The sequence below is a fragment of the Semicossyphus pulcher genome, unplaced genomic scaffold (genome assembly GCF_022749685.1).
Source record: "Semicossyphus pulcher isolate SPU_LCO1_2020_fin unplaced genomic scaffold, fSemPul1.0.p SCAF_4, whole genome shotgun sequence".
In the NCBI taxonomy this organism is placed as follows: domain Eukaryota; kingdom Metazoa; phylum Chordata; class Actinopteri; order Labriformes; family Labridae; genus Semicossyphus; species Semicossyphus pulcher.
The window spans coordinates 32,033,433-32,055,000 of NW_027211715.1; the positions used below are offsets into that span (position 1 = coordinate 32,033,433).

Sequence of the window (21,568 nt, forward strand, 5' to 3'; positions counted from 1 at the left end):
GTGCTCAGATGTAAAAGAATAATAAGAGATTAGGAGCAGCGCTGAGTGTTTGATCGCTCCTGTTAAGATTGTGTCTCCAGTGATGTGAAATATATTCCTCTTCTGGAGTCGATAGATCGAGTTCTGCTCCTGAAATTGTGTTTATTTTGGTTTTCTGACACTGACAGGTCCATTCTATAACACATGTAACCACTTAAACAGATTTTCCTCTAAAATTGCCCCTAAAATTATGAAACACATTTTCCCACACTTCTATGGGAATATCACAATGATATATATTGTCTGTGGCTCTTGTACATACTTGTTGTGTGCTTGATTGGCACGGCCTGGCCCAAGAGAGCAGCAAAAGGAAACATTGCAATCTTTTTATCATTATAAAACACATTTGAAATGTTTAAAGCTGATTTATTTGGTATTTTTCCCAATCTCTAGGAACTTCACTTGAATTAGACTCCAGTTTCTGATGGTTTGAACGATGCATACCCACCATAGACTCCACGTTATTAGCTGTTAGTTTGTGAACTGCAGTTTTAAACTCTTAAAGTTGGGCATTTTTGGTTGTAGCCATCTTGGTTCTTTGGATACAGAAGGGACCATATTTAGTTGAGAGTTTTAAGCTGGAGAGAAGCAAGAGTTTGCAAACGCTACGTAATAATGGCCAAACAATCTATGCAAAAGGCTGCGACAGTCGCTGTGTCCGGTCCCAATACAGGGGCTGAAGCCTACAAAGGAGGCGGTCCACGGAAACGCGTTCACCAAACGCTGCTCCTGTCGCCTAGCAACAGGTAGCTAGCGGGCTAACTAGCTAGCATAACTAACGTCGTGTAACTTAACCTCTGATTTTGAAGATAATTTGTTTCAAGGGTTGAAACCAAAAACTTTTACATTTTAAAGTGTATTTCTCGGCCGTTTAAAAGTCCGCCATTTCGTTTGAATTAGTGCGCAATGCATCTCGGGATACGTTAGGCCGCGAAGGATGCACCCGAAGGATTCTTCGTGGCTGTTTCCAACAGAAGGACATCCTGTTTGTAAGAGCCCGTTGAACATAGCGAACTGGTTGCCCGCTCGCACATGTGTCAGGCAGGAAAGTGAGCAGCAGCTGAATGAAATGAATCAGGTAACAGGTAAATAACAAGTCTCTTTCTATCAGTACGGCTCGCTGTCTTCTCTGCAGGGAAGAGCAAACAACAAACCAACTCCTGGGCACATGCAGCTGAGAAACACTGAACAAGCTAACATGCCAGAAGTAATATGAACAGACACAGATAGCTGCTAATTTGTTAAATTATATGATATTACAATTTCACACTTACAAAGCTTGATTGCAGACTTCTTGGACAGCCTAATAGTTTCATAACAGTGCAATTATTTATCAACTGATATTTGCATTAAAAAAATCCCCAAAAGCACCAACAACACAAACACAGCTAGAGATAAAGTTCAGATACTGAATAAGCTGCTGTGTAGACAGCTAGCAGCTCCCAGCTGTCACTCAAGGCTTCCACATCCCTAATTATGCATAACTATAAACCAAAACATGACGAGTAATATAAAAAATTCAGCCCTGTACAGTTGTTATTTGGGCTCTATGAGGATTTACTCGCTTAAACTATAAGAGAGGAGAGCTCAGTTCAGTGAGGCAAAATCAACAACACTCCTGTTCCACTGCTGCTGATTCACTGCACTTGTTCCTTATGAAACCAGCAGATGTTTCACTGACACTTCCTCCTCTGTGTTGTTTAACAAGGGTGTGCACATGTCCTGAAATACATGTACACGACAGCTCATGATCATTGTTCATGACCTGGGTTTGTTTGACAGTGCTTCTAAAAAACAATGACATGTTACAGTGTGTAGACACACACCTGAAGTCAGGCTCACACAGTTAATTGTCCTGCACACATCAGCATTGTTGCCTCTGCAGATTGATGTAGTGGATGTTTGTTTTTGTTCTTGTTCCCATGTCAAGGCTTTCAACAAATAAACATGAAACTTGAACATGGACATGCATGTTTGTACATCGTCTTTGGCAGCACTGATTAAGGAAAAACACTCTGATGTGTTGTCAAAGGATACTATGTCATGGTTCGGGATTTTTGTGCCCACAACCACATGTTGAAATGCAGATGTTTGATTATGCAAACAAAGAGTCAACAGGACAAATCTCCTGCAGTTCACTGAGACCCTCAGCTCAGTGCAGAGGAGACACTGTAGCTGTGTTATACTACATCCTACATACTATATACTACATACTACATACTACATACTGCATACTGCATTCAGCGGCAGTATGTAGTACGGAGCTGTTCAAATTTATTTTGCAGTACGCATAACTATGCAACGCCAGGCACCAGTTTCTGGTTTTGGAAAGCGGAAGTAAACGATAGCCCGCCAATAGCAAAAAGCTGCTTCTTTAGCTATAGCGCCCCCTTCTGCTCTTCTGCTGCCGTCCGCCATTTCAACTGCTGCTGTGACTTTCCAGTGCTTTGCATTGTGGGATACAGTGGGTGAGGCAGAACGGTGCGATGCATACTGGATATTCTTTCCGAAACAGTACAACATCTGTCGGTATTTTGGCATACTGTAAATTGTGCTTTTGTTTGCATACTACACACTTTGGCCAAATTAGTACGTACTGCATGGCATTTCGAACACAGCATGTGAAAGCTTTCAATGTTATGCTCTTTAAATGCTACTCTTTGCTTATGAGACATATGATGCAAAATAAGAGAAGATTAGATTATTTAATAACAATGATATATACAAAGATGTTTTTTATGTTCTAGATGCGATGACAGGTGTCATAAGATGATGAGTGTCAAAGAAGTATACTTTATTTATTATTGAATCTGTTAAGAATTGGTCTACATCAATCTATTAATGTATTTGTTATTATGAAGCACTGAAAGGATAAAACTATATATATATATATATATATATATATATATATATATATACATACTGTGCATTAAAAAAAAAAATATATATATATATATATATATATATATTATTAAAATCTTTGCGCAATGGCTTAAATAATGAAAAGATATTAACAAAACCTTCAAAACATTCTTTACTTTACAACAAATCACCACACAAAACAACTTTCCAGGCATAAAAAGCGGAGTAGCAGTTCTCCGTCCATCCTTTAAGTGGCGCTGTGACGCACGACCTCCAGAGACTGTACCCTCTTTAATGAACTCTTCTCCGCTGCTCCCACATGCTCTCGTCTTATTGGCTGATCTCAACGCGGCTTCCTGCTACGTACTACACTTTGTAGCGGTGTGTAGTTTGGTTTATGGATGCTGAGGAGGCTCGTCTGGTACTCACACTGTAAACACACAGCCGGTTTTTGTCGCTTTCTGTCGCTCGTTTTCCCCGCAGACCGTTAACACCCAGCCGGTCAGAGATGGCACAGTGCTCCGAGCATGCTAGCGTTAGCTCCGCGGCGAACGGAGAGCCGAAGAAGGAGAGGAAAGTGGCCGTTATCACCGGCATCACCGGACAGGTAACGTTACATTACTGAGTCATACACTGGATTGCATCTGTTTACACTGTAGGAATGAATGAATGAGTTTGTGACTCATCCATGCTGGTTTAAAAAGACTTTAATGTCTCTTTGGTTTACATTTCGTTAAGAGGAGACGTTGGTTTATGACTGCTGGTGGCGTTTACACCTGTGCCAGGTGCTTAAATACCTATCCACTTTAAATCTCCCCCTTTCTTGTGTTTTACCTGTGGCATTTTAGGTGTGGTAACTTAATCCATTACTCTGACTTAAGTTAGCTAAATTGCTAGCTTAGTTTCACTGAAGCTGCTCTCAAACTAACTTTCAATATTTCAATATTTCAATTTGCTAACAGAAGTAAATACATGTTTAATTTTATTTGTTAATCTTTAACCTCTAACACATGCTTGCACTGCATGGAGGTTTTACATGAACCACCTTTCCTTTTATTTATTTTTAGTTCATGTGAACTTCTGTAGCAGCTGAATTACTCCAACATCCAGGAGAAGCAGGTTTTCAGGGCAAAACACTGCCTTAATAATCAGTCCATCTAGGAGTGTATTCATGTGATGTCTCATTGTCACCTGCTGCACTCCTGCATCCTTGTCATCTTAACATTAAGGACCACAGTGGAAATAACTCTGAGACTTGTTAGCCTTTGAAGCAATGTGTGATACTAGGCCCACCGTTTTGTCAACTCATACCTACACTAAACATCTCATTAACTAAATTCAGTTATAGTTCAGTTACATTGCATGCTAGGTAGAAGAAAAGACTAGAATCAGGCGACCCAAAAGTGAAAAGTGGGTAACATAGGATAAGATATGTGGGATGTATAATATCTAATGTATATATATATGATAATCTTGATTATTCTGTTAGGGCTGCAACTGATCTCATATTTATCGTTTGAATAATCCGCCAACTATTTTCCAGGTTCATTGATTATTCTTTAATGTTAAAAAAAGAAAAGAAAATTCTCATCAGAAAATCCAAAAACTCAGTGACATTTATAAACAGCTTCTTTTGTCCAACCAACAGTCCTAAACACAGAGAATCTTCATTACTTATCATTAATGACAAAGATAAGCAGCAAATCGTTACATTGATGAAGTTGGCACCAGAGAACGTTTATGCTTGATAAGTGACTGCAATAAATTCAGTCAACTGATTGTAAATTTGCCAATAATTTGTTTGGATAAACTTTGCAATGGGAGGCATCACAAAAAATATAATACAAAGTATTATTTAGCTCGTCATCATAGACTTTATTAAGGAACAGGACATAGCCACTGTGATGTCTCCAACTGGTTTGTCAAGTCATGCTTTGAAGCCTTGGGCCTGGCATTTTGGCCGTCGCCATCTTGGTTTTATGTTAAGTTCAATGAAACATTTGGACAACACTGTGGATTTGCGGCGCTACGTCTCTTTCTCAATTAGCAAGTCCCCATGGTAGTGACTTGTCAATTACAGGTAGACACACCCTTATGCAAAGAGGCCATGTCTGTGTCCACCACTTACACACAGTTTATGCTTGTAGTTTATCTGGACATTTTTTAGTGCTCCATCTGAGTTTTTGTTCTGACTCAGTATTTAATGGAATCTTGTTTAATCTGAAATTTTATATCGGATCCATACGATGGCAGACACCATGTTGACTTCACTTTGAACTGAATAGTAGCTGTCTGACTACATCCTGCTACTGTGATGTCTTAGACCGGAGCATGAAATCTTCCTGTTCAGCTAAGGGCTGATAATCTGAACCAAACATGTGGACAATGAGCAGAGAGGAGTGGTGGCTCAGTAGAACTGGACTTACTGGTATTACTGAACAGCGTGAATAACATGAACCTGGGTCAGTGGTTAAATGACACTACAGGAGTGATGATGGTGTCAGAGACGTTTGCTATCTTGTTACTCTCATGGCTTTCTCTTTGTTGTAGTGTCTTTGCCTGGAGGTCACAAAGTTGTGTCATTGTCACTGTTACAGTCTGAAAGGAGAAGGACTCATAATTCACTCTGTCCTGAAAAGTCAGACCTGAAAGTCAAACATGCCGATAAGTCCATTCATTATTCTAACATTGTTTGTTGTTTGGAGGTTCAAACAATAACCTTCATGGTCTTTTCAGTTTGCTCTTCACATACTGTGAGCTCAGTCGATGCTTGCACATGTACAAAAAAAAGCTATTTATGAATGCGGCATAGGTTTGATTTTTGTGCAAATTTGAGTCATTTTAAATGTTTGTATTTTAAAATAGTCTGATTTATTTACTTGATTCATTTAAGTGTTCTCTCTTAATTTCTTGTGAAGTTCACTGATCAAAATGTGTTATCTCTTGGACTTTGATAATAAAGTTTCATATTAAAATATGTTTCTTCCTAAAATGTACTTTTTCTCTCTATTACAACTTTGTATCAGTCCCTAAAAGTTCATTTATCATCATTACTCTCGTTTTATCCTGGAAAGCAGCAAATCAATAAATTCTAAATCATTATTAAAGATGAACCTAAATTTCGTCTTTTTACATGATTTGATAAAAGTCCGATTTTTGCAGTCCTTCAGGGGCAACAGTTTCTGCATCGAACACACAGTTTTGTGGGTTAACTCTGATTTGGGCCTTCATGCAAAGACATAAATATTATACTCCAAGAAAATTCAGATTTGTAAATCTGTTCAGGGGCTGCACGGAGGTGCAGTGGCTAGCGCTGTCGCCTCACAGCTAGAAGGTTCGTGGTTGGGCCGTGGGGAGCCTTTGTGGTGTTTGCAGGTTCTCCCCGTGTATGTGTGGGTTTTCTCGGGGTACTCCGGCTTCTTCCCACAGTCCAAAGACATGCTCGTCAGGTTCATTTGTGACTCTAAATGCCCATAGGTGTGAGTGTGAGCGTGTCTGTGTGTCAGCCCTGTGATTGACTCGCACAGTGACAGCCCCAAGCGACCCTGAACAGGATAGGCAGTATAGATAATTGATGGATGGAAACCTGTATAGATTTTGCTTACTGTTTATACAGTGAAATTTTAATCTGATATTACACCAATAAATGCATTTCCTGTCAGAACACTTAACCTATTAAAACGTGTTTTTATATCAAGTGGCAGCAACATGAACCTGAGATATTTGAGTCAGTGATCCTGTGTGTGAATGTGAGTATGGAAGTGAGCGACGGCATTGACACTTTGTGGGATTTCATCTCCATCCAGGCAAGTAAGCCACAGAGAACAAGCAGGAACTTTGGATATGTTTTATTAGGTTCAAACTGTCAGTTGACCAATCCCAGAATGCAGCCGTGGAGAGACGCAGCTATCAGAGGTCTTGGAAAGTCATTTTCATCCTCTCACATTCCTTGTGTCGAGCAACACTTTCCCCCCTCGCCCTCTTTAACGGAAAACGTAGAATAACAGCGTTAATTCATTTTAATTCTGCCATCGTGGCGATCCTGTTGCGTACAGAGACAGCCCATGCAGGAGGCAGGCAGGCATCTGGATAGACCATCTCAGAAGTCACTCCGGGGTCTGCAGGGTCACAGCGATGCCATAAATCGCCTGGCTAACTACTGTTCATAAATTTACTGGCAACATGCTGCTCAGTCTGAATACCTTTGACTGCTGTCTCAGTGTGAAGTATCGGGGAGAGGGTGTGAGTTATGGGAGACCACCTGAGTGCCAAGCAGAGCTGCACAGGCTGATGGTGCTGTTTTTATGATCCGGGGTTATGAAGAGGACAGGTTCAGCCTCACTGTGTCGACAGTTAAACTTTATTTTGGCTTTGAGGTTCAAACTCTTGTTGGGAAAACACGGCTGAGCTGCGAAACAATCCCTCGAGGTGTTTGATGCTCATCCTACAAGCCCCTTTCTTCATCCTTTGTTGGCTTTCATTCTCTTCTCTCATTCCTTCCTCGCCTCCTTCCACAGACTTCGCTGTTAGCAGCACAGGATAGAATCCGAGCGAGTGCCAGCAACAATAATCATAAAGCTAAGAATCTGCGCTCACATCTCCTCCGTCGCTCATAATGTTCTGCTGATGGCTCCTCCAAGCCTGAGTCCTCCTCTGAGTGAAGTCTGCTGACTTGGAGTTAGACAGGAACAGCTCCGGTTGTACAGTAGCGATACATTCAGAACGGCACGTTTCTTTAATTGTCAGGTCACTTGGTCAAACTGCTCTCATAGTGGCTCCTCAGCTGAAATGGGCCCTGTATTGTGCTTTTTTGAGCTGCTCTAACCTGATCAAACTTAATAGTATCTGTGTATATATGGTGATTCCTCTTTTGGAATACTTCCTGTTTGCAGACAAAACCTCCTCGCTTCTGAATCACATTGATACCAGGGAGTTCTGTTAATGTACGTCAGTGACACGTCCGAGTTGTTCCAAGCTACAGCAGAGGAGAGAGATTCAGTTTACTCTTCAATCAGCAGCACATCAAATGTTCCTACTTACTGCTGTGTGCATGCGTGTGTGTGAGTTTATGTTTGTGTGTGTTCTTGTGGGCGTTGTAGTCTGTGATTGCAGCATCATTAAACCATATCAGGCCTAATTGTTGGCGTGCTTGGCAGCTTCTCCTTGCGGTCTAATGAAAGCACATTAAAGTGATTCATTTGTAGCTTATACAGGATGATAAATAAATACTTGAACGGCTGTGAACTCTGTGTTTGCATGAATACATGCAGAATGCCTGCGTGCACTGAGCTCCATTTCCATGTGATTCTTTTAGCCTTAATGTTCAGCAGGTGACCGATCCATTAATTAGTCAATAAGTGTCCAATAATTCACTGTGCCACCAGCAGGGGGCACTACACTCATAGTACTGGGGTTTTAAAAAGACATCACATTCTTCTGTTGCCTTTGGCTGAAAGGAAGACAGTTGCTGTGTTGAAACGTCTAAAATAAATTGAGTGTATTTGAAATATTCTGTAAGTTCCAAAGCCAGAAATTCACTGAATATTTGCTGTTTTTTTGTCGTCAGTGAAAACAGAATATCTCTGGATATATTTGGACTATTTGAATAAGTCAACTTGGGCACTGGGAAACTATGATGAACATTTTTCACTATTATTTAAAATTTATTTTGACTATCTTAATCCAAATAATCAGCAGATTAACTGAAAAATTAGCAAATTCAGCCTGAAACACAAATTACAGCCAGACTTTTAATCAAAATAGTGATGAGATGAGACCAGAGGTGGAACTTTACCACTAAAACAAAAATAATGTTGCAATACTTAAATGATTTTCACATCTGGAAGACTTCAGCTGCAGCTTTCTCTTTTTGGATGTTCGCCACATTGTTAATGAGGTTAATTGTCAAAACATTAATTGTTCACCAAGAGGACATTTTACCATTTTAACGTTAAGAATTGTCTAGCTGATAGCTTCTTCTTTCCACGTACAGAGATCAGCTAACTTGTCTCTGCATAATGTGATTATATGTAGCATATCAGAAACGGTGCATCGGTTAAAAACTGCGTTGCAGGAGTGCTACATTTTTAGTGCTGTGCAGGGTTTCACTACAGCTAGGGCCGGGTAGAGAACCTCAAGACTCAAGATTTAATAATGTTTCAGATTCAGAGTCAGAATACTTCATTAGCCCCAGAGTGCAATTCATTTTTACAATTTTACCCATTCATAATAAGAAGAATAAATAGATGGAACAGATGCATAGGCTGACGTCACAGTCAGGCATCAACAACAACAAAAACAGCAACAACATGTTGGTGGTAAGAGCAAATCACGGGATGCTGAACAGAAACAGGACTTTCCCAGTCGGATTATGCATTCAAACTGTTCAGTAGCTTGATGGCAGAAGGAATGAAGGAGTCTGCATATCGCTCGCCCGAGGCCATAAGTGGGGAATCCTTGAGTAGGATATGGTCAGGTTGACAGATTCTTCCTTCTGCTTTCTTAAAGAATAATCTGTCAACTTGACCATATCCTGTTAATGTTGTTAATAGTATGTGTTTGTAACATGTACTGAAAAACTATACGTCAAATACTGTCAAGTAACAAACATTTAATTGAATGTCTGGTCAGATTTCTTATACTTAAACCACATAGTTCCTAATTTAACTTTACAGTAAATTTCCTGCTTTTTGTATTTATGTATTTTACAAGTTTTACACACGTGCTTGGTTAAAAATTGAAGTGGAATGCGGCGCTGGTTTAGCTCAGTGGGTAGAGCAGCCTTTGCTGTATGTCATTCCTCTTCTCCCCGTATGTCCTGTCTCTCTCCAGCTGTCCTATATCTAATTAAATAAAAAAAAGATCTTAAAAAGGATGAAGACATGTTTATTTTTTCTTAAATTAACAAGTTCAAAGAACACTGCTTTAAAGTTGTTCTTGAGCTCTGGTGCTGTATGGCATCAGTACCAAAAGATAACACACAGCAGATTGAAAATGTTTTTAAGGTTACAACTGAGAGCTACTTTCCTGTGAGAAACACCCACATACATTAGAGCCGCCCTCTAATATTGATGCGTGTCCGTCCTCTTTATGAAACCGCACACCGATGATGTGCTAATGATGATGATGATGGGACTGTGATTGGAGCTAATGTTCACACTCTGGGTGGAGGAGGGCTGGAGGGGGGGGGGCAGCTCTGACAGGCAAACATTGTTAACATTTTTCCTCCACATGGACTGATTTAATTCAACATCAGCATCAGCTTCAGGTTTTTTTCTTTTACCGATTCCTGATCTTTTTCCCTGTTGAACTAATCTTTCGATTCCTTTTTTGTTCTTTGTTGTTTTTAATAGACTTTTATAGACCCCCCCCCCCAAAAAAAGGAGTTCAGTGAAATATAGAAAAGGAGGACTTAAAAGCATTTAAATTATATTTAAACACACAAAAAGCTTTGCATCCAGACAGCTGCACTTGCACGTCTCAGTCCTTAAAAAGATGCAGTTTGCAAAGTCATGGACCTTACTGTTAGGAATATTATATGTATATCTTACAGCCTCTGGGGGCTTGAGGTATTAGATTCCTCGAACAATAGTGTCTTGAGCATCAATTAAAAAAAAATACGACCAATGACCGAGTTAAGCCAAATCTGTTCAGTGGGAGAGAAAGTCTTCACACCTGTACCTGTTTGACGCTTGATCTTTTGGCTCTTGTGCCCCCCCTGCAGGCAATCGTTGATACTGCAGATAATTCAGAGGTTAACACATTAATGACGGCAGCATTCATGCAGGAGATAATAATTGTTTTCTGCTTCCTTTTACCCTCTTGTGGCAGTACCAACCCTTTGGATCAGTAGAGATCATGTAGTGTCAAAGGCCCAAATGAGTCTTTGAGGAGTTGTGGTGTGACATTGGTTTGGCAGGTGAGCATGCAGTCGTGTGTCTGTTTGTGCATGTGTCCAACCCCCCGCTCTCACTAAGCGCGCAGCTCCCCATAACAGGAAACGGCGAGGTGAGGCCAGGGTTTATGGGCTAATACGGCCTCAAAGGAGCCTCTTGTTTTGAAACAGAGCTGCAGCTCTTCAGGCTTGTTTTCCATATTGGTCTGGCGTGGAACGCTTTGACCCTGGCACAGGGGCAGGAAAACACGACACCGGCCGGCCCAGAGCTTTGAACGCCGTGGGGACGGGCGAGGGGCTGCCAGTGCTCGTGCCCACCTCCCCCCCCCCCACACTGGGTCAGGCAGAAACAGGTTGGGAATCAGTGCCAACGGACCGCACAACCTGCTGGAGCTGAACATTATCTTAAAGAAACATTCAGAGCAGCAGCAGGGTGTGAAGACATTTTTTATACAAGTACAACATTTTCTATCAGAGTGTTCAGAGGACGGTACCAGAGGTTTAGCATTTTTATCTGCATCGGCATTGTGAGTGTGCAACTGAAAATGAGAAGCCTTTATTCAGCAGGGCAAAATGCAACTGTTTAGATATCACCTTCATGAGGATGTTTATATAGATAGATACTTTATTGATCCGAGGAAATTTAGGCATGAAGTATGTAGAGCAATACTCAAGAGAAGACTCGTTTAGATTATATTTAAAGCTGCTTTTTATCAACCTGTGAACTAGCGGCAAAAATAAATATCCATCCCCATGTGTTTGACCATCCAAGTTTATAATCCATCTCGGGAGCAGCCATTAGGCAAACTATCCTTAATTATTAGATTTTAAATACTTTCAGCTGCATCTGCAGCTACATCAGTGGATGTTGTCATGGAGGGTGACAAGAAGTGTTTTGACTTGACACTGGAGAAGATGGAGTAAACTAGAAGGTCACTCATGGAGTGCAGACTTCTGCCAAGGCCAGTACTCCACTTTTATAACTTTGGAGGATCTGCTCCAAATGAAATTGCCTCTGCCTTGGCTAACTCTGCCCTCTGCCACTGACTTTTTCTGCAAAGCCTGCTGACAAACGACACAAAAAACACAACCTCCTTAGCGGGGTAATTATGATGTTTATTATGACTGAATTCAATTTAGCTGCTTGTGTCTGTTTAGAAAAAATCCTATTAAGGACATAAGGTAACAAAATACAAATAACAACAATGACATGAGAACTTGTTGTGGTCTGCCTGAACGCTGAGCAGATTCCATTTGGTGATGAAGACCATGAGATGTGATTTGAAAGCTCTGGAAAAAAAAGTTGACTTTGAGTAAAGATTATTCTGTGAAACGACCAAATCACCTACATTTAACGCTGCTTTGTATCCATGTATGTTCTTTAATGGCCAGCAGGGGGCGATTCCACTGGTTGGCATGCCCCACTCTATGGGACTGTATGAGAAAGTTAACTCACTTGATCTATTAACTCAGTAAACATTTTCTTAAAAATCTTTTAGTCGCAGTCGATAATTTGAGGTCTTTTTCAGTGCAGCATGACGTTAATTTAGTAAGTTATGGTCTGATTTATAGAAAAACAGACGATAAAGCAGGGTATGCTTTAGGATGTAGCTACCTTGTGATTTATAAGCCGATACCACGGCAACCGAGAGATGTAGCAATGCTTAAATCCCCTATTGTCCTAATCTACTTCTGGCTTAAAAAAGGAAAAGATGGCGGTGGCCAAAAAGCCAAACTCAAGGAATCCAAACGATCGGGAACATTTACGAGGGAAAGCTGTTTTGAGCACTCGGTAAACACACTGTACACAAGAAGCAACATGTCAGGGTGTCGTGTGTGTCTGCCTGTGGCTTTTATTCTGCCCTCTAGTGCACAAACTTCATTTGTGCAACTCATTAACCTGTGAAATCACCTGCAAGTCTTAGAGTTTCCAGCTTGTTTTAACTGTTGAGACTCCATCTTTGCTCCACCTGTACTGCCTCTCCTGGAGCAGGCCGTAATGCACCTTCGAACATGACCAACCTGCCCGCTGCTTGGGTGAGAACTTCTCGCCCCCTCCCCCTAAACTTTTCCTCCTCTGGTCCCTGCCCTCCACCCTGACTGTTACCCCCAGACCTGGACAGGAAGCATGAGGCTGGCATGCTGGCAGTGTGAGAGTACATGTGTGTGTCTGTGCGTGTGCTCATATGTGTGAGGGGGATATTGAGGGATGAATGCCATGACTAGTTCGGAATGTTCCAGAGTGTTCCAGAATGTGCGGTCGGAAAGTCTGAGCCGGGAAAAAAGACGAGGAGTAACATGGGTGAGGGGAACAAGACCTTATTGACAGGGCTTGCACTCTCTCTCGCACACGCACACGCTGGCCCAATGTCTGCCCAAAAAGCTCCTGATTCATGTGGATGTTACACCTCATGATCCCAGGACAGGGGGAGTTTTCCTTTTCCCGCTCATGTCCATTAATGTGTCATGGAGTTAACAACATTCAGGTTTACTGTCCAACAATTTCCTGTACCAGCCAGTTTCAACAAGATGAATGTTATTAAAGGGAATGTTTGACACAATGTTGTGTGCACCTGATTACTTGTCATGCGCTGTTATTCAATGTGTTCCCCCTGATAATCAAATATTAAAAAATGTGATCTGAATAGGTAAAAATAAATTAAATAAATAAGTTAAATAACACAAATTAAAAATTTAATACCTATGGCATTACACCAAAATATGTCTTGCATAATCTACATGTTATTTGCATTTAGAACTTTCCATTTGAAACCACTTATCAGACTTTTTATTGTAGTTATTTATTTTTTTATTGAAATGATTTCATTGATTTCTTTTTTTCCTGGGCCTTTTGGAAGCCCCCTTATCCAGCTGTTATATTATTTTACTAGCACCAGAGTAAATACACAAAAAATACACTACTATGGAAGATGGTCCAATTGTTTTCTTTACAGAAACAGACAATTTCCACAAGATTAAACACTCAATCGTTAAGGGACTGTATTTTGAGATTTCTATTTAAACGAAAAAGATTGGACTCTGAAAAATCCAAGATACCCAGCGTTGAAATTCATGTATATAAAACACAAATAATATAAAAGAACATACAAACATTTTCATCCACTAAAGATTGTTTTTGTCTTTACATATAGGGCTGCAGGGTGGTGCAGTGGTTAGCACTGTTGCCGCACAGCTAGAAAGTTCCCAGTTTGAATGAAGTGGGTCTTTCTGTGTGGAGTCTGCATCTTCTCCCCGGGCATGTGTGGGTTCCCTCCTGGCACTCTGGCTTCCTCCCACAGTCCAAAGACATGCTCGTTAGGTTCATTGGTGACTCTAGAATTGTCTGTAGGTTTGAATCTGAGCGTGAAAGGTTGTCTGTCTCTGTGTGTCAGCCCTGTGATTGACTGGTGATCAGTCCAGGTGTAAGCCCACCTCTCGCCCAATGACAGCTGGGTTGGCTCCAGCCTAATGTCATGAAATTTTATTGTTGTAATGTTGTTGTTGTATTGTATTGTTTTTTTTTTAATTAAGTTTTTATTCTCTGTTTCCTGCCAAGGGACTACAGACGCAAATTAGCTAAGCTATATTTTAAGTGCATCTTTAATGATGTTTGTGGGCAGGTGTCCAAGTCTGTAATATCCAGTAGGAGCCTCTTCCTCACCTTGTATCCTCACATTTGCAACAGACAAACTCTATGAAACTCAGACTAAATCCTGTGATGCCATTTTCCAGATATGTGACTTTTGTGATAAAAGGATCTGGTGTTCTAAAAAATACATCAGAATTCATATGCAGACAAATTCATATAAAGCTGTGCTCTGTTATGGGTCAGATCTCCCTGTTTCCTCTCTGTAAACGTTATGGATTTGTGACAGAACAATAAACTTGTTTAGCATGGGATCATTTCAGACACGGTGTTGTAGATTTAACTTTACCGTTGAAACAGTTCTGTCCTGCCTGGTCTGACATAAACAAATTCTGTATCTAGAACAAGTTGTTCTAAGTGTGTTAGTCATTCATACTTAGTGATATCTTGAATTCAGTTTGTCCAAACTTGGGCAGTGAATATTTTGTCATGCTGTAGTTGTTCCTGTGATTCAGTCACTTCTAGGGACTCTAATCAAAATGATTGAAACACACACTTTTTTATTTGCAATGCCGTTTAACAGATGTTGTCTCCTGTGTTTTCAGGATGGCTCCTACCTGGCTGAGTTCCTGCTCGCTAAAGGCTACGAGGTGAGAGAGAGTCCAAACTGCAGACTGAACAGTACCAAGAATCGGTCGCACATACACAGAAATGAATGCAGACGCTCGTGAAAGCCAACGAACACAGGCACACACAGAGCGACATTCCCTCGATAAGCTGCGTCCAGCCTCAGCAGTGTGCAGAAGCTCCTGAGGGATCATGACGTAACGTTACAGTCAACATTGTGCACGTACTGACTCACACATCACCCTGATAAGACCCTCTGTGTAACTTTGAGCCTGTCGACCCCTCACCTTCTGCCCCTGGGTCAGACCATTAGCAGGGAAGTGGTTGTTGTTATACGGCCGTTTGAGTGAGGGCACAAACCTTTACCTGCTGCGGGATGTGTTTTCAGGAGCACAGAAAGTCAACAGCCTGTCGATGGATGCAGAGGTTAACGAGCTGTTTGTGACTCACCGAGGCTGCGTCAGGGTTCAGCAGTTGGTTTCACACTCATAAAAAGTGGCTGTACATACAACATAGATGTTGCACCAGCGCTCTTTGTGTTTTCCTGACAGTAGCTGCATGACTTCATTTCCCTTCAGATGTGTTGCAGCAGCACGCACACAAACACACACCTTCATCCCAGCCTGCCTGGTCAGCTTCGCCTTCATGCTGCCTGCCTCCGAGGCAGCAGAGAGGATGTGCGGGGGCTGGGATGGAGGGGGGGGGGTGGCATTAAAGAGGAGAGCACAGGCGGGCAGGAAAAGCACAGTGAATAAAGGAAGTGAGGTCGGGGCACAGCGTCGTCCCACTAATGGACTCCCCTCGGATCAGGTTCTGTTATCTTCCCTGAGCAGAGCTTCCTCACACGTCCCCCTCAGAACATGGTGCACAGATCACAGATCACAGGCGGCATTAAAAACACATGACACACAATATTGTTATGTCAACTTTTGCACTAAAAAATACTGTGAAAACTTTTAATTTCTGCAAATTATGATAGATTATGATTGATTAATTGTTTTAAATACTTCTGAAATACAAAAGCTGCTACAAAGGCTGCCCTGAATAAATCTCACTGAGTCCTTCTCTGCTCCCTCTCTCACAGGTTCATGGGATCTTGCGTCGCTCCAGCTCCTTCAACACGGGCCGCATTGAGCATCTTTACCAGAACCCACAGACGCACACTGAAGGCAGTAAGTATCCCGTCCACATCACCAGTAACTACTTGATGATGTGGCCAGTCACTACCTCAATGTTTGGAAACCATTTGAACAGTCATGCAGCATTTTTTAAGCCGCAGGTCCCATTGACACGTCACTTTATTTTGGGCCAGAAGTTAAAACTGGAAATGACCTCCTGAAAAAGCTATCCTTACAAAAGGTTACAGGTTGATTGACCTACAGGAGATGATGGACTCTCCCTATGTCACAAGCTTTGTTGCTTGTATCCCTGTACAACTCCCTTTGGAAATTGAAAAGTAATGAGAGATTCCACACAATTTGCAAATTGCTTTGGCAATGGCTAAAAATCCAAATGTCAAGCACATGCACATACCAGAAATCACAATATAATGTATTTCATATGGACGGTAGAAGCACACTAACAGTTACGCTGGAACATCGTCGACTTGTCACAATAATCAGGTGGCTTAAAGGAGCAATTCATCACTGTCAGTCAGAGCTGGTGTTCTCTGTAATCGATGGAGGCAATAATATTTGAAATTGGCGCCATAGCTGTGGAGAAAGTTGTGCAAACAGCTCGTGGTTTCGCCCATTCTACATTCCTACAACACCCAGCATGCATTGCTCCCCTCCCTCTGAAAGGAACGGCCCAGCGAGAGAAGCTGGAGTGAAATACTACCGTGTCTCTGCAGGCGATGGCTCAGAGCGGGACAGATTCTGAAATATGATGAGAATAAATTGTCTTAAAAAAATCTTCAGGTCTGCAGTCTACATTTCAAACCTGCCGATTTTGAACGAGACATGACATCGGAGGCGGGCGTCCTAGATTGAGGAAGTGTAGTTTAGCAAGTTTTCCAGGGCCCGTTGGATAGCGTCCTCCAAAGGCACAGAGCGAAACGGCATTTTTCTCTGCCATAATGGCGTTAGCTCCCCATAATAACATGAAAGGACTGAGGGTGAAAATTGGCAAACTGGCCCTTGTTTACTTCTATCAATGGTAAGATTTTGTTGTTTGAAAATTGTCTGCCTTTTGTTCTTTGATATTTATAATAAGAAAAAATGTAAACTTTTAATAAGTAAAAAAAGCTTCTTAAAACAAACGCATGGAGAGTTATTAATTGAAGGAATAGTAAGTTGGGATTGCTGTAGGATGTTGTAATGATGTAGCGTGTGATAAAGTGTGTGTTGTCCCCTCCTCTCTGTCAGACATGAAGCTGCATTACGGCGATCTGACTGACAGCACGTGTCTGGTGAAGATCATCAACCAGGTGAAGCCCACAGAGATCTACAACCTGGGTGCTCAGAGTCACGTCAAGGTACTGTGATGATTGCACACATCTATTGTAGTCCATACACCGTGTTCTCCTGAATAATGAGCAATTTCTGATGAAACATTTCCCATCAACATTTTGAACTTGCTTCCCATTCACTGGAATCACTATGGGTCTGTTATAAAGACAAACAGAGGAAAAGACTTGAAATCATACTTGATAACAAGGATTATGAATTCCAGTGTTCAAAGTGAGAATGAACCATGAGGTTAGACTTGATGAGTCATTGTGTGACACTTCCAAAGTAAAAGTGGTTTCTGTTTAAAAACTTTCGATTTCACACAATGGATTAGTTTCTGGTCAAATCCAACATGATGACTCGCAAGACGGGGTCAGAGGTCGCAAACCCTGTTAGGTGATGGTTTATTTCGGGACATTATGAAGTTTGTAATTTGATTCCTTTTCATTGACGTCACATTTACCTTTTGTTTTGTGGGGTTTTGTTTTGTAAACCTTGTGAGTATGACAGTTGAAAGAGTGTGAAACTCTACAGCCCCAGACTTTTTACTTTTTCAGACTTTTATGTGTAAAGTTCCCATTTGAATATAAAGATTTTTATTGGGTCAAATAAAGGTCAAAAGATCCAGTCAACACAACGGAAGTGCTCCAGGCCTGTGAGGCCGCTCGGTGTAACGGCTAATAGCAGGTGCTAAGTTAGCCGTGCAGCTAGCAGTATTACTCGCTCATTTACAAATTCACAAACCCGAATGTGTGAGGACACATTTTTTTCACGTGCACACATAACATGAAAAACATCTGCAGGCTGTGAAATAATTTGTGAACATTATTTTGAGAGCTCAAAATCTTTTTGACCTTTATTTGACCTATTGATCCGTAGATCCAAGGTCATGTCAAGCAGCTTTCACATCCTTTCAAGGGTGTTTTCTCAGTATAACTAACATGAGTTCTAGCTGATGACTTCAAGCAGAGCAAACTGTTTCAAAACCTGAAGTTATGTTTTGTCTTCAGTAATTTCAGGCATTTAAGACAAAGGACTAAATGTACACGCAGCACCTTAAACACTCTTAACACCTATTTCTTCTGTCACCAGACTTCTTTTAATCATCTTGTCTATTACATCTTTATTAAGTGAGTTTGAAATGAAAACGTGAACTCTGTTTGAGAGCCTGTTTCTGCGTATGGTCCGTGCTGCCTGCTGTGAATAGTTCACATGTTAAAAAGGGGAATTTAGTTCTGGGAAGTGAGCAGCTCGTGTGCGGAGGATGCTGGAGCTGATGGGACAGGAAGTAATGTTTTCTTGGATGGGTCAGTCTGTGCCACAATGTCCCTTTTGTCTCGGAGCTCCGTGGTGATCCCAGGAGATCCCTCGGCGCCTCCTCCCCCTCCTCCTCCTCCTTCTCCTCCTCCTCCTCCTGCCCCTCCACTCTGGGATCTGACACACAGTCTCCAGGCAGTGCTGATCCTCTGTCATCACGGCGGTTTGGGTCGGAGAAGGAGCCAAGAGCTTAGTCAGATCATAGTTAATAAGGCCGTTTGTAATGTGAACATGACACACTGCTTTTTAATAGTCGTAGTTTCTTCATCGGATACGACCACATTTGGATGAAATTTGTGCTAATTCATCAGTCAGTTCAGAAAGGTTTGATTCCCAGAGTAAAGTGGAAAAGTAATGTCAGCACCCACATCTCCGGGGTGTAGTAGAAGTTTAGTTGCGTTGATGACTGAATTAACTGAACGGTAATTCCAAAGAAAGTGCATGAAGAGTAATGATTACAATCCGTTAATCTTAGTTATAAGCAGGCAGTGTTAGCCTGGGAACCAGAATATGTGCTGTGGCAGATGCTTGTGATACGAACTGATTCAAGTCGGCGGTTAGTCTAACATGGGGTGAGTTGAAGGGTGGTGGTAGGGGCTTTTTCATGAGCAACCAGGATGGCTGCTGCTGATGTTGAAGGTCAGTATTTAACAATAAAAATGTAAGCGTCTACATTATGTTGAAGAAGCCATTTGAAACAGACTGTATAAAAAGATGAACGACATGACAGCTCCCTAAAAGTGAAGCCAAACCCTCTCTATCGCCCCCTGCTGACTGGCTGCAGTATAGATCATAAAGCCCGCCTCCTCCATGTTAACAGATGGGACATGAGTCAAATCAAAATACACAAACATGGTTTCTGTCCATATATTTAGTTCTAATCATGCTGATTTATGTCCAACTGTTGATTTTTCTGACAAGTTTACTTTTTATTAGTTATTTGATGCTGTAAAAAGGATGATTGACAGCTCTGTTGACAAATCCGGCTCCTGCTTCCGATTTGTTCCGGATCAGAAGAGTAGAGGAGGATCGGCGAGAGGAGACGTGACTAAAACAATCACTACAGTCATTGAAGTTTCCATACCTGTGAATGTTTGCTTCAGACCGACACAAAGAAGCTGTTCTGCTGTTAAACACGCTGACATGCGGAATCTTTGCTGGGTTTTCTTTGGTAAGTTAAGCGCGTGTTTTGGTTAGCGGATGTGGCTGCGCTCTGGCTCCAAATGATGTCAACATCGCAAGATGGCAGTGCTCATCAGGGGGGTATAATTGCTTAAATTTTGTACAGTGAGAGCAGATGGAGATGCGTCGTCCATATATACAGTCATTGATTTGAAGACTTTTGGCTGGACAGAGAAGACGTCATGGACATGTACTGAGGAATGAACTGAGAGTGAAAGTGAGTAAAAGCAATAAAGGAAGACAGACAGACAGTGATATAAAGAGAGTGGGAGAGTTGGTCAGATAGGAGAACGATGACTCCTCGCTCCACATCCTTTGTGGTCAGAGGCCGTGACTCTGCTCCCACCTCCACATGGAAGATCATCCTCAGGCCACACACACACTTTCAGAGTGACAGAAAAGCCCTGTACCTGCTCCTCTGTGTTTATTTGTTTCCACACCTATTAACCGGTTCGGTAGCTCCTCACCACATGCTGCCGCTCTGAGCAGCTGAGCCTGCTGGATTACTGGCAGCAGCGGTGTGGAGACATTTCCAGTCTGTCCCACCACAGAGGAAAAGATCAGTCACACCGGCTACTCAGCATCTCTCTCTTCCTTCCCATCAGCCCTCTCAACGCGGCCGCCTTCTTACAGGGAATCCCTCCAGCTCGGTCATCAGACTCACCCTGGGAGTTTGAGTAGTAGGATCAGTGTGAGATGGGGTGTCTGTGTGTGTGTGGGTGCTGGTTTCCGCTGCGCTGAGAACAGACTGGAGGTTATTTTCTGATGCTGCAGGGGCGGAGGTGGACAGGGAATAGTGGACGCCGGACACTGCAGGGCCTGAAAGGCAGCCAGCTGCAGTATCAAAAGGCCAGCACACAAACAAACAGAAGGGATATTCTGTCTTTTTATGCGACTGTGGCAGCAGAAGAGTTTGTTCTCAGGCGTCTGTCCCGAAAGCAATGTTCATAATTTAAGTGCAAAGACGCTCTTACTCTTCTATGAGCTTTGGGGATGGATTGCAGACGATTTGCATCATCCTAAAATTGAATCCGTATGTATTTAAAAGCCCTGAAGAATAATTGTACAAACGGGGAACTACTTTACTGTTAAACTTAAGACAGTAGATGGTGAACCAACGTTATAGGACTCACTGAGGTTCAAGGATGCTTGCAAATTTTCCTTATTCCCTAAATCCATTGTTTCATCAGGAAATTGTCCAATTTACATCCACTTATGAGCCAAAGTGAAATAAAAAAGACTAAGAGGAAAGAAGAGTTTGAGTCCAAGAACAGACAGACCTTCAGAAAGTGCTCTTGAATCCTGCGCTGGTTTGGCTCAGCGGTTAAATCAGCGACTGTGTACAGAGGCCGTAGTCCTCGATGCAGCGGCCCCGGGTTCAGCTCTCGTCCTCGGCCCTTTGCCGCGTGTCGTCCCCACTGTCACTACCGCCACTATTCACTGTCCTCTCTCTGAAACAAAGGCATGAAAACCAAAAAACTAGTCTTAAAAAAAAAAAAGAAAGTGCTCTTGAATCCCATCTTGAGATTCTTGTGTGCAAAATATCACAGCAAACCATCCAATAGTTAAAGAGGAGGGCTGCGACTAACGAATTGAATCTTTATTAGAATT

General features: G+C 41.9%; 1 protein-coding gene across 1 annotated transcript in view; it reads left to right on the plus strand.

Annotated features, from left to right (window-relative positions):
* The first annotated feature begins 3,317 nt into the window (after positions 1-3,317).
* gmds (GDP-mannose 4,6-dehydratase) overlaps positions 3,318-21,568 on the plus strand; it is a 188,682-nt gene continuing 170,431 nt past the window's right edge. Inside the window, exons 1-4 of the mRNA XM_069680042.1 lie at positions 3,318-3,508; positions 14,987-15,031; positions 16,093-16,180; positions 17,375-17,484. Coding sequence (XP_069536143.1) covers positions 3,410-3,508; positions 14,987-15,031; positions 16,093-16,180; positions 17,375-17,484 — 342 coding nt within the window. The 5' untranslated portion in view covers positions 3,318-3,409. The remainder of the gene's footprint in view (positions 3,509-14,986; positions 15,032-16,092; positions 16,181-17,374; positions 17,485-21,568) is intronic.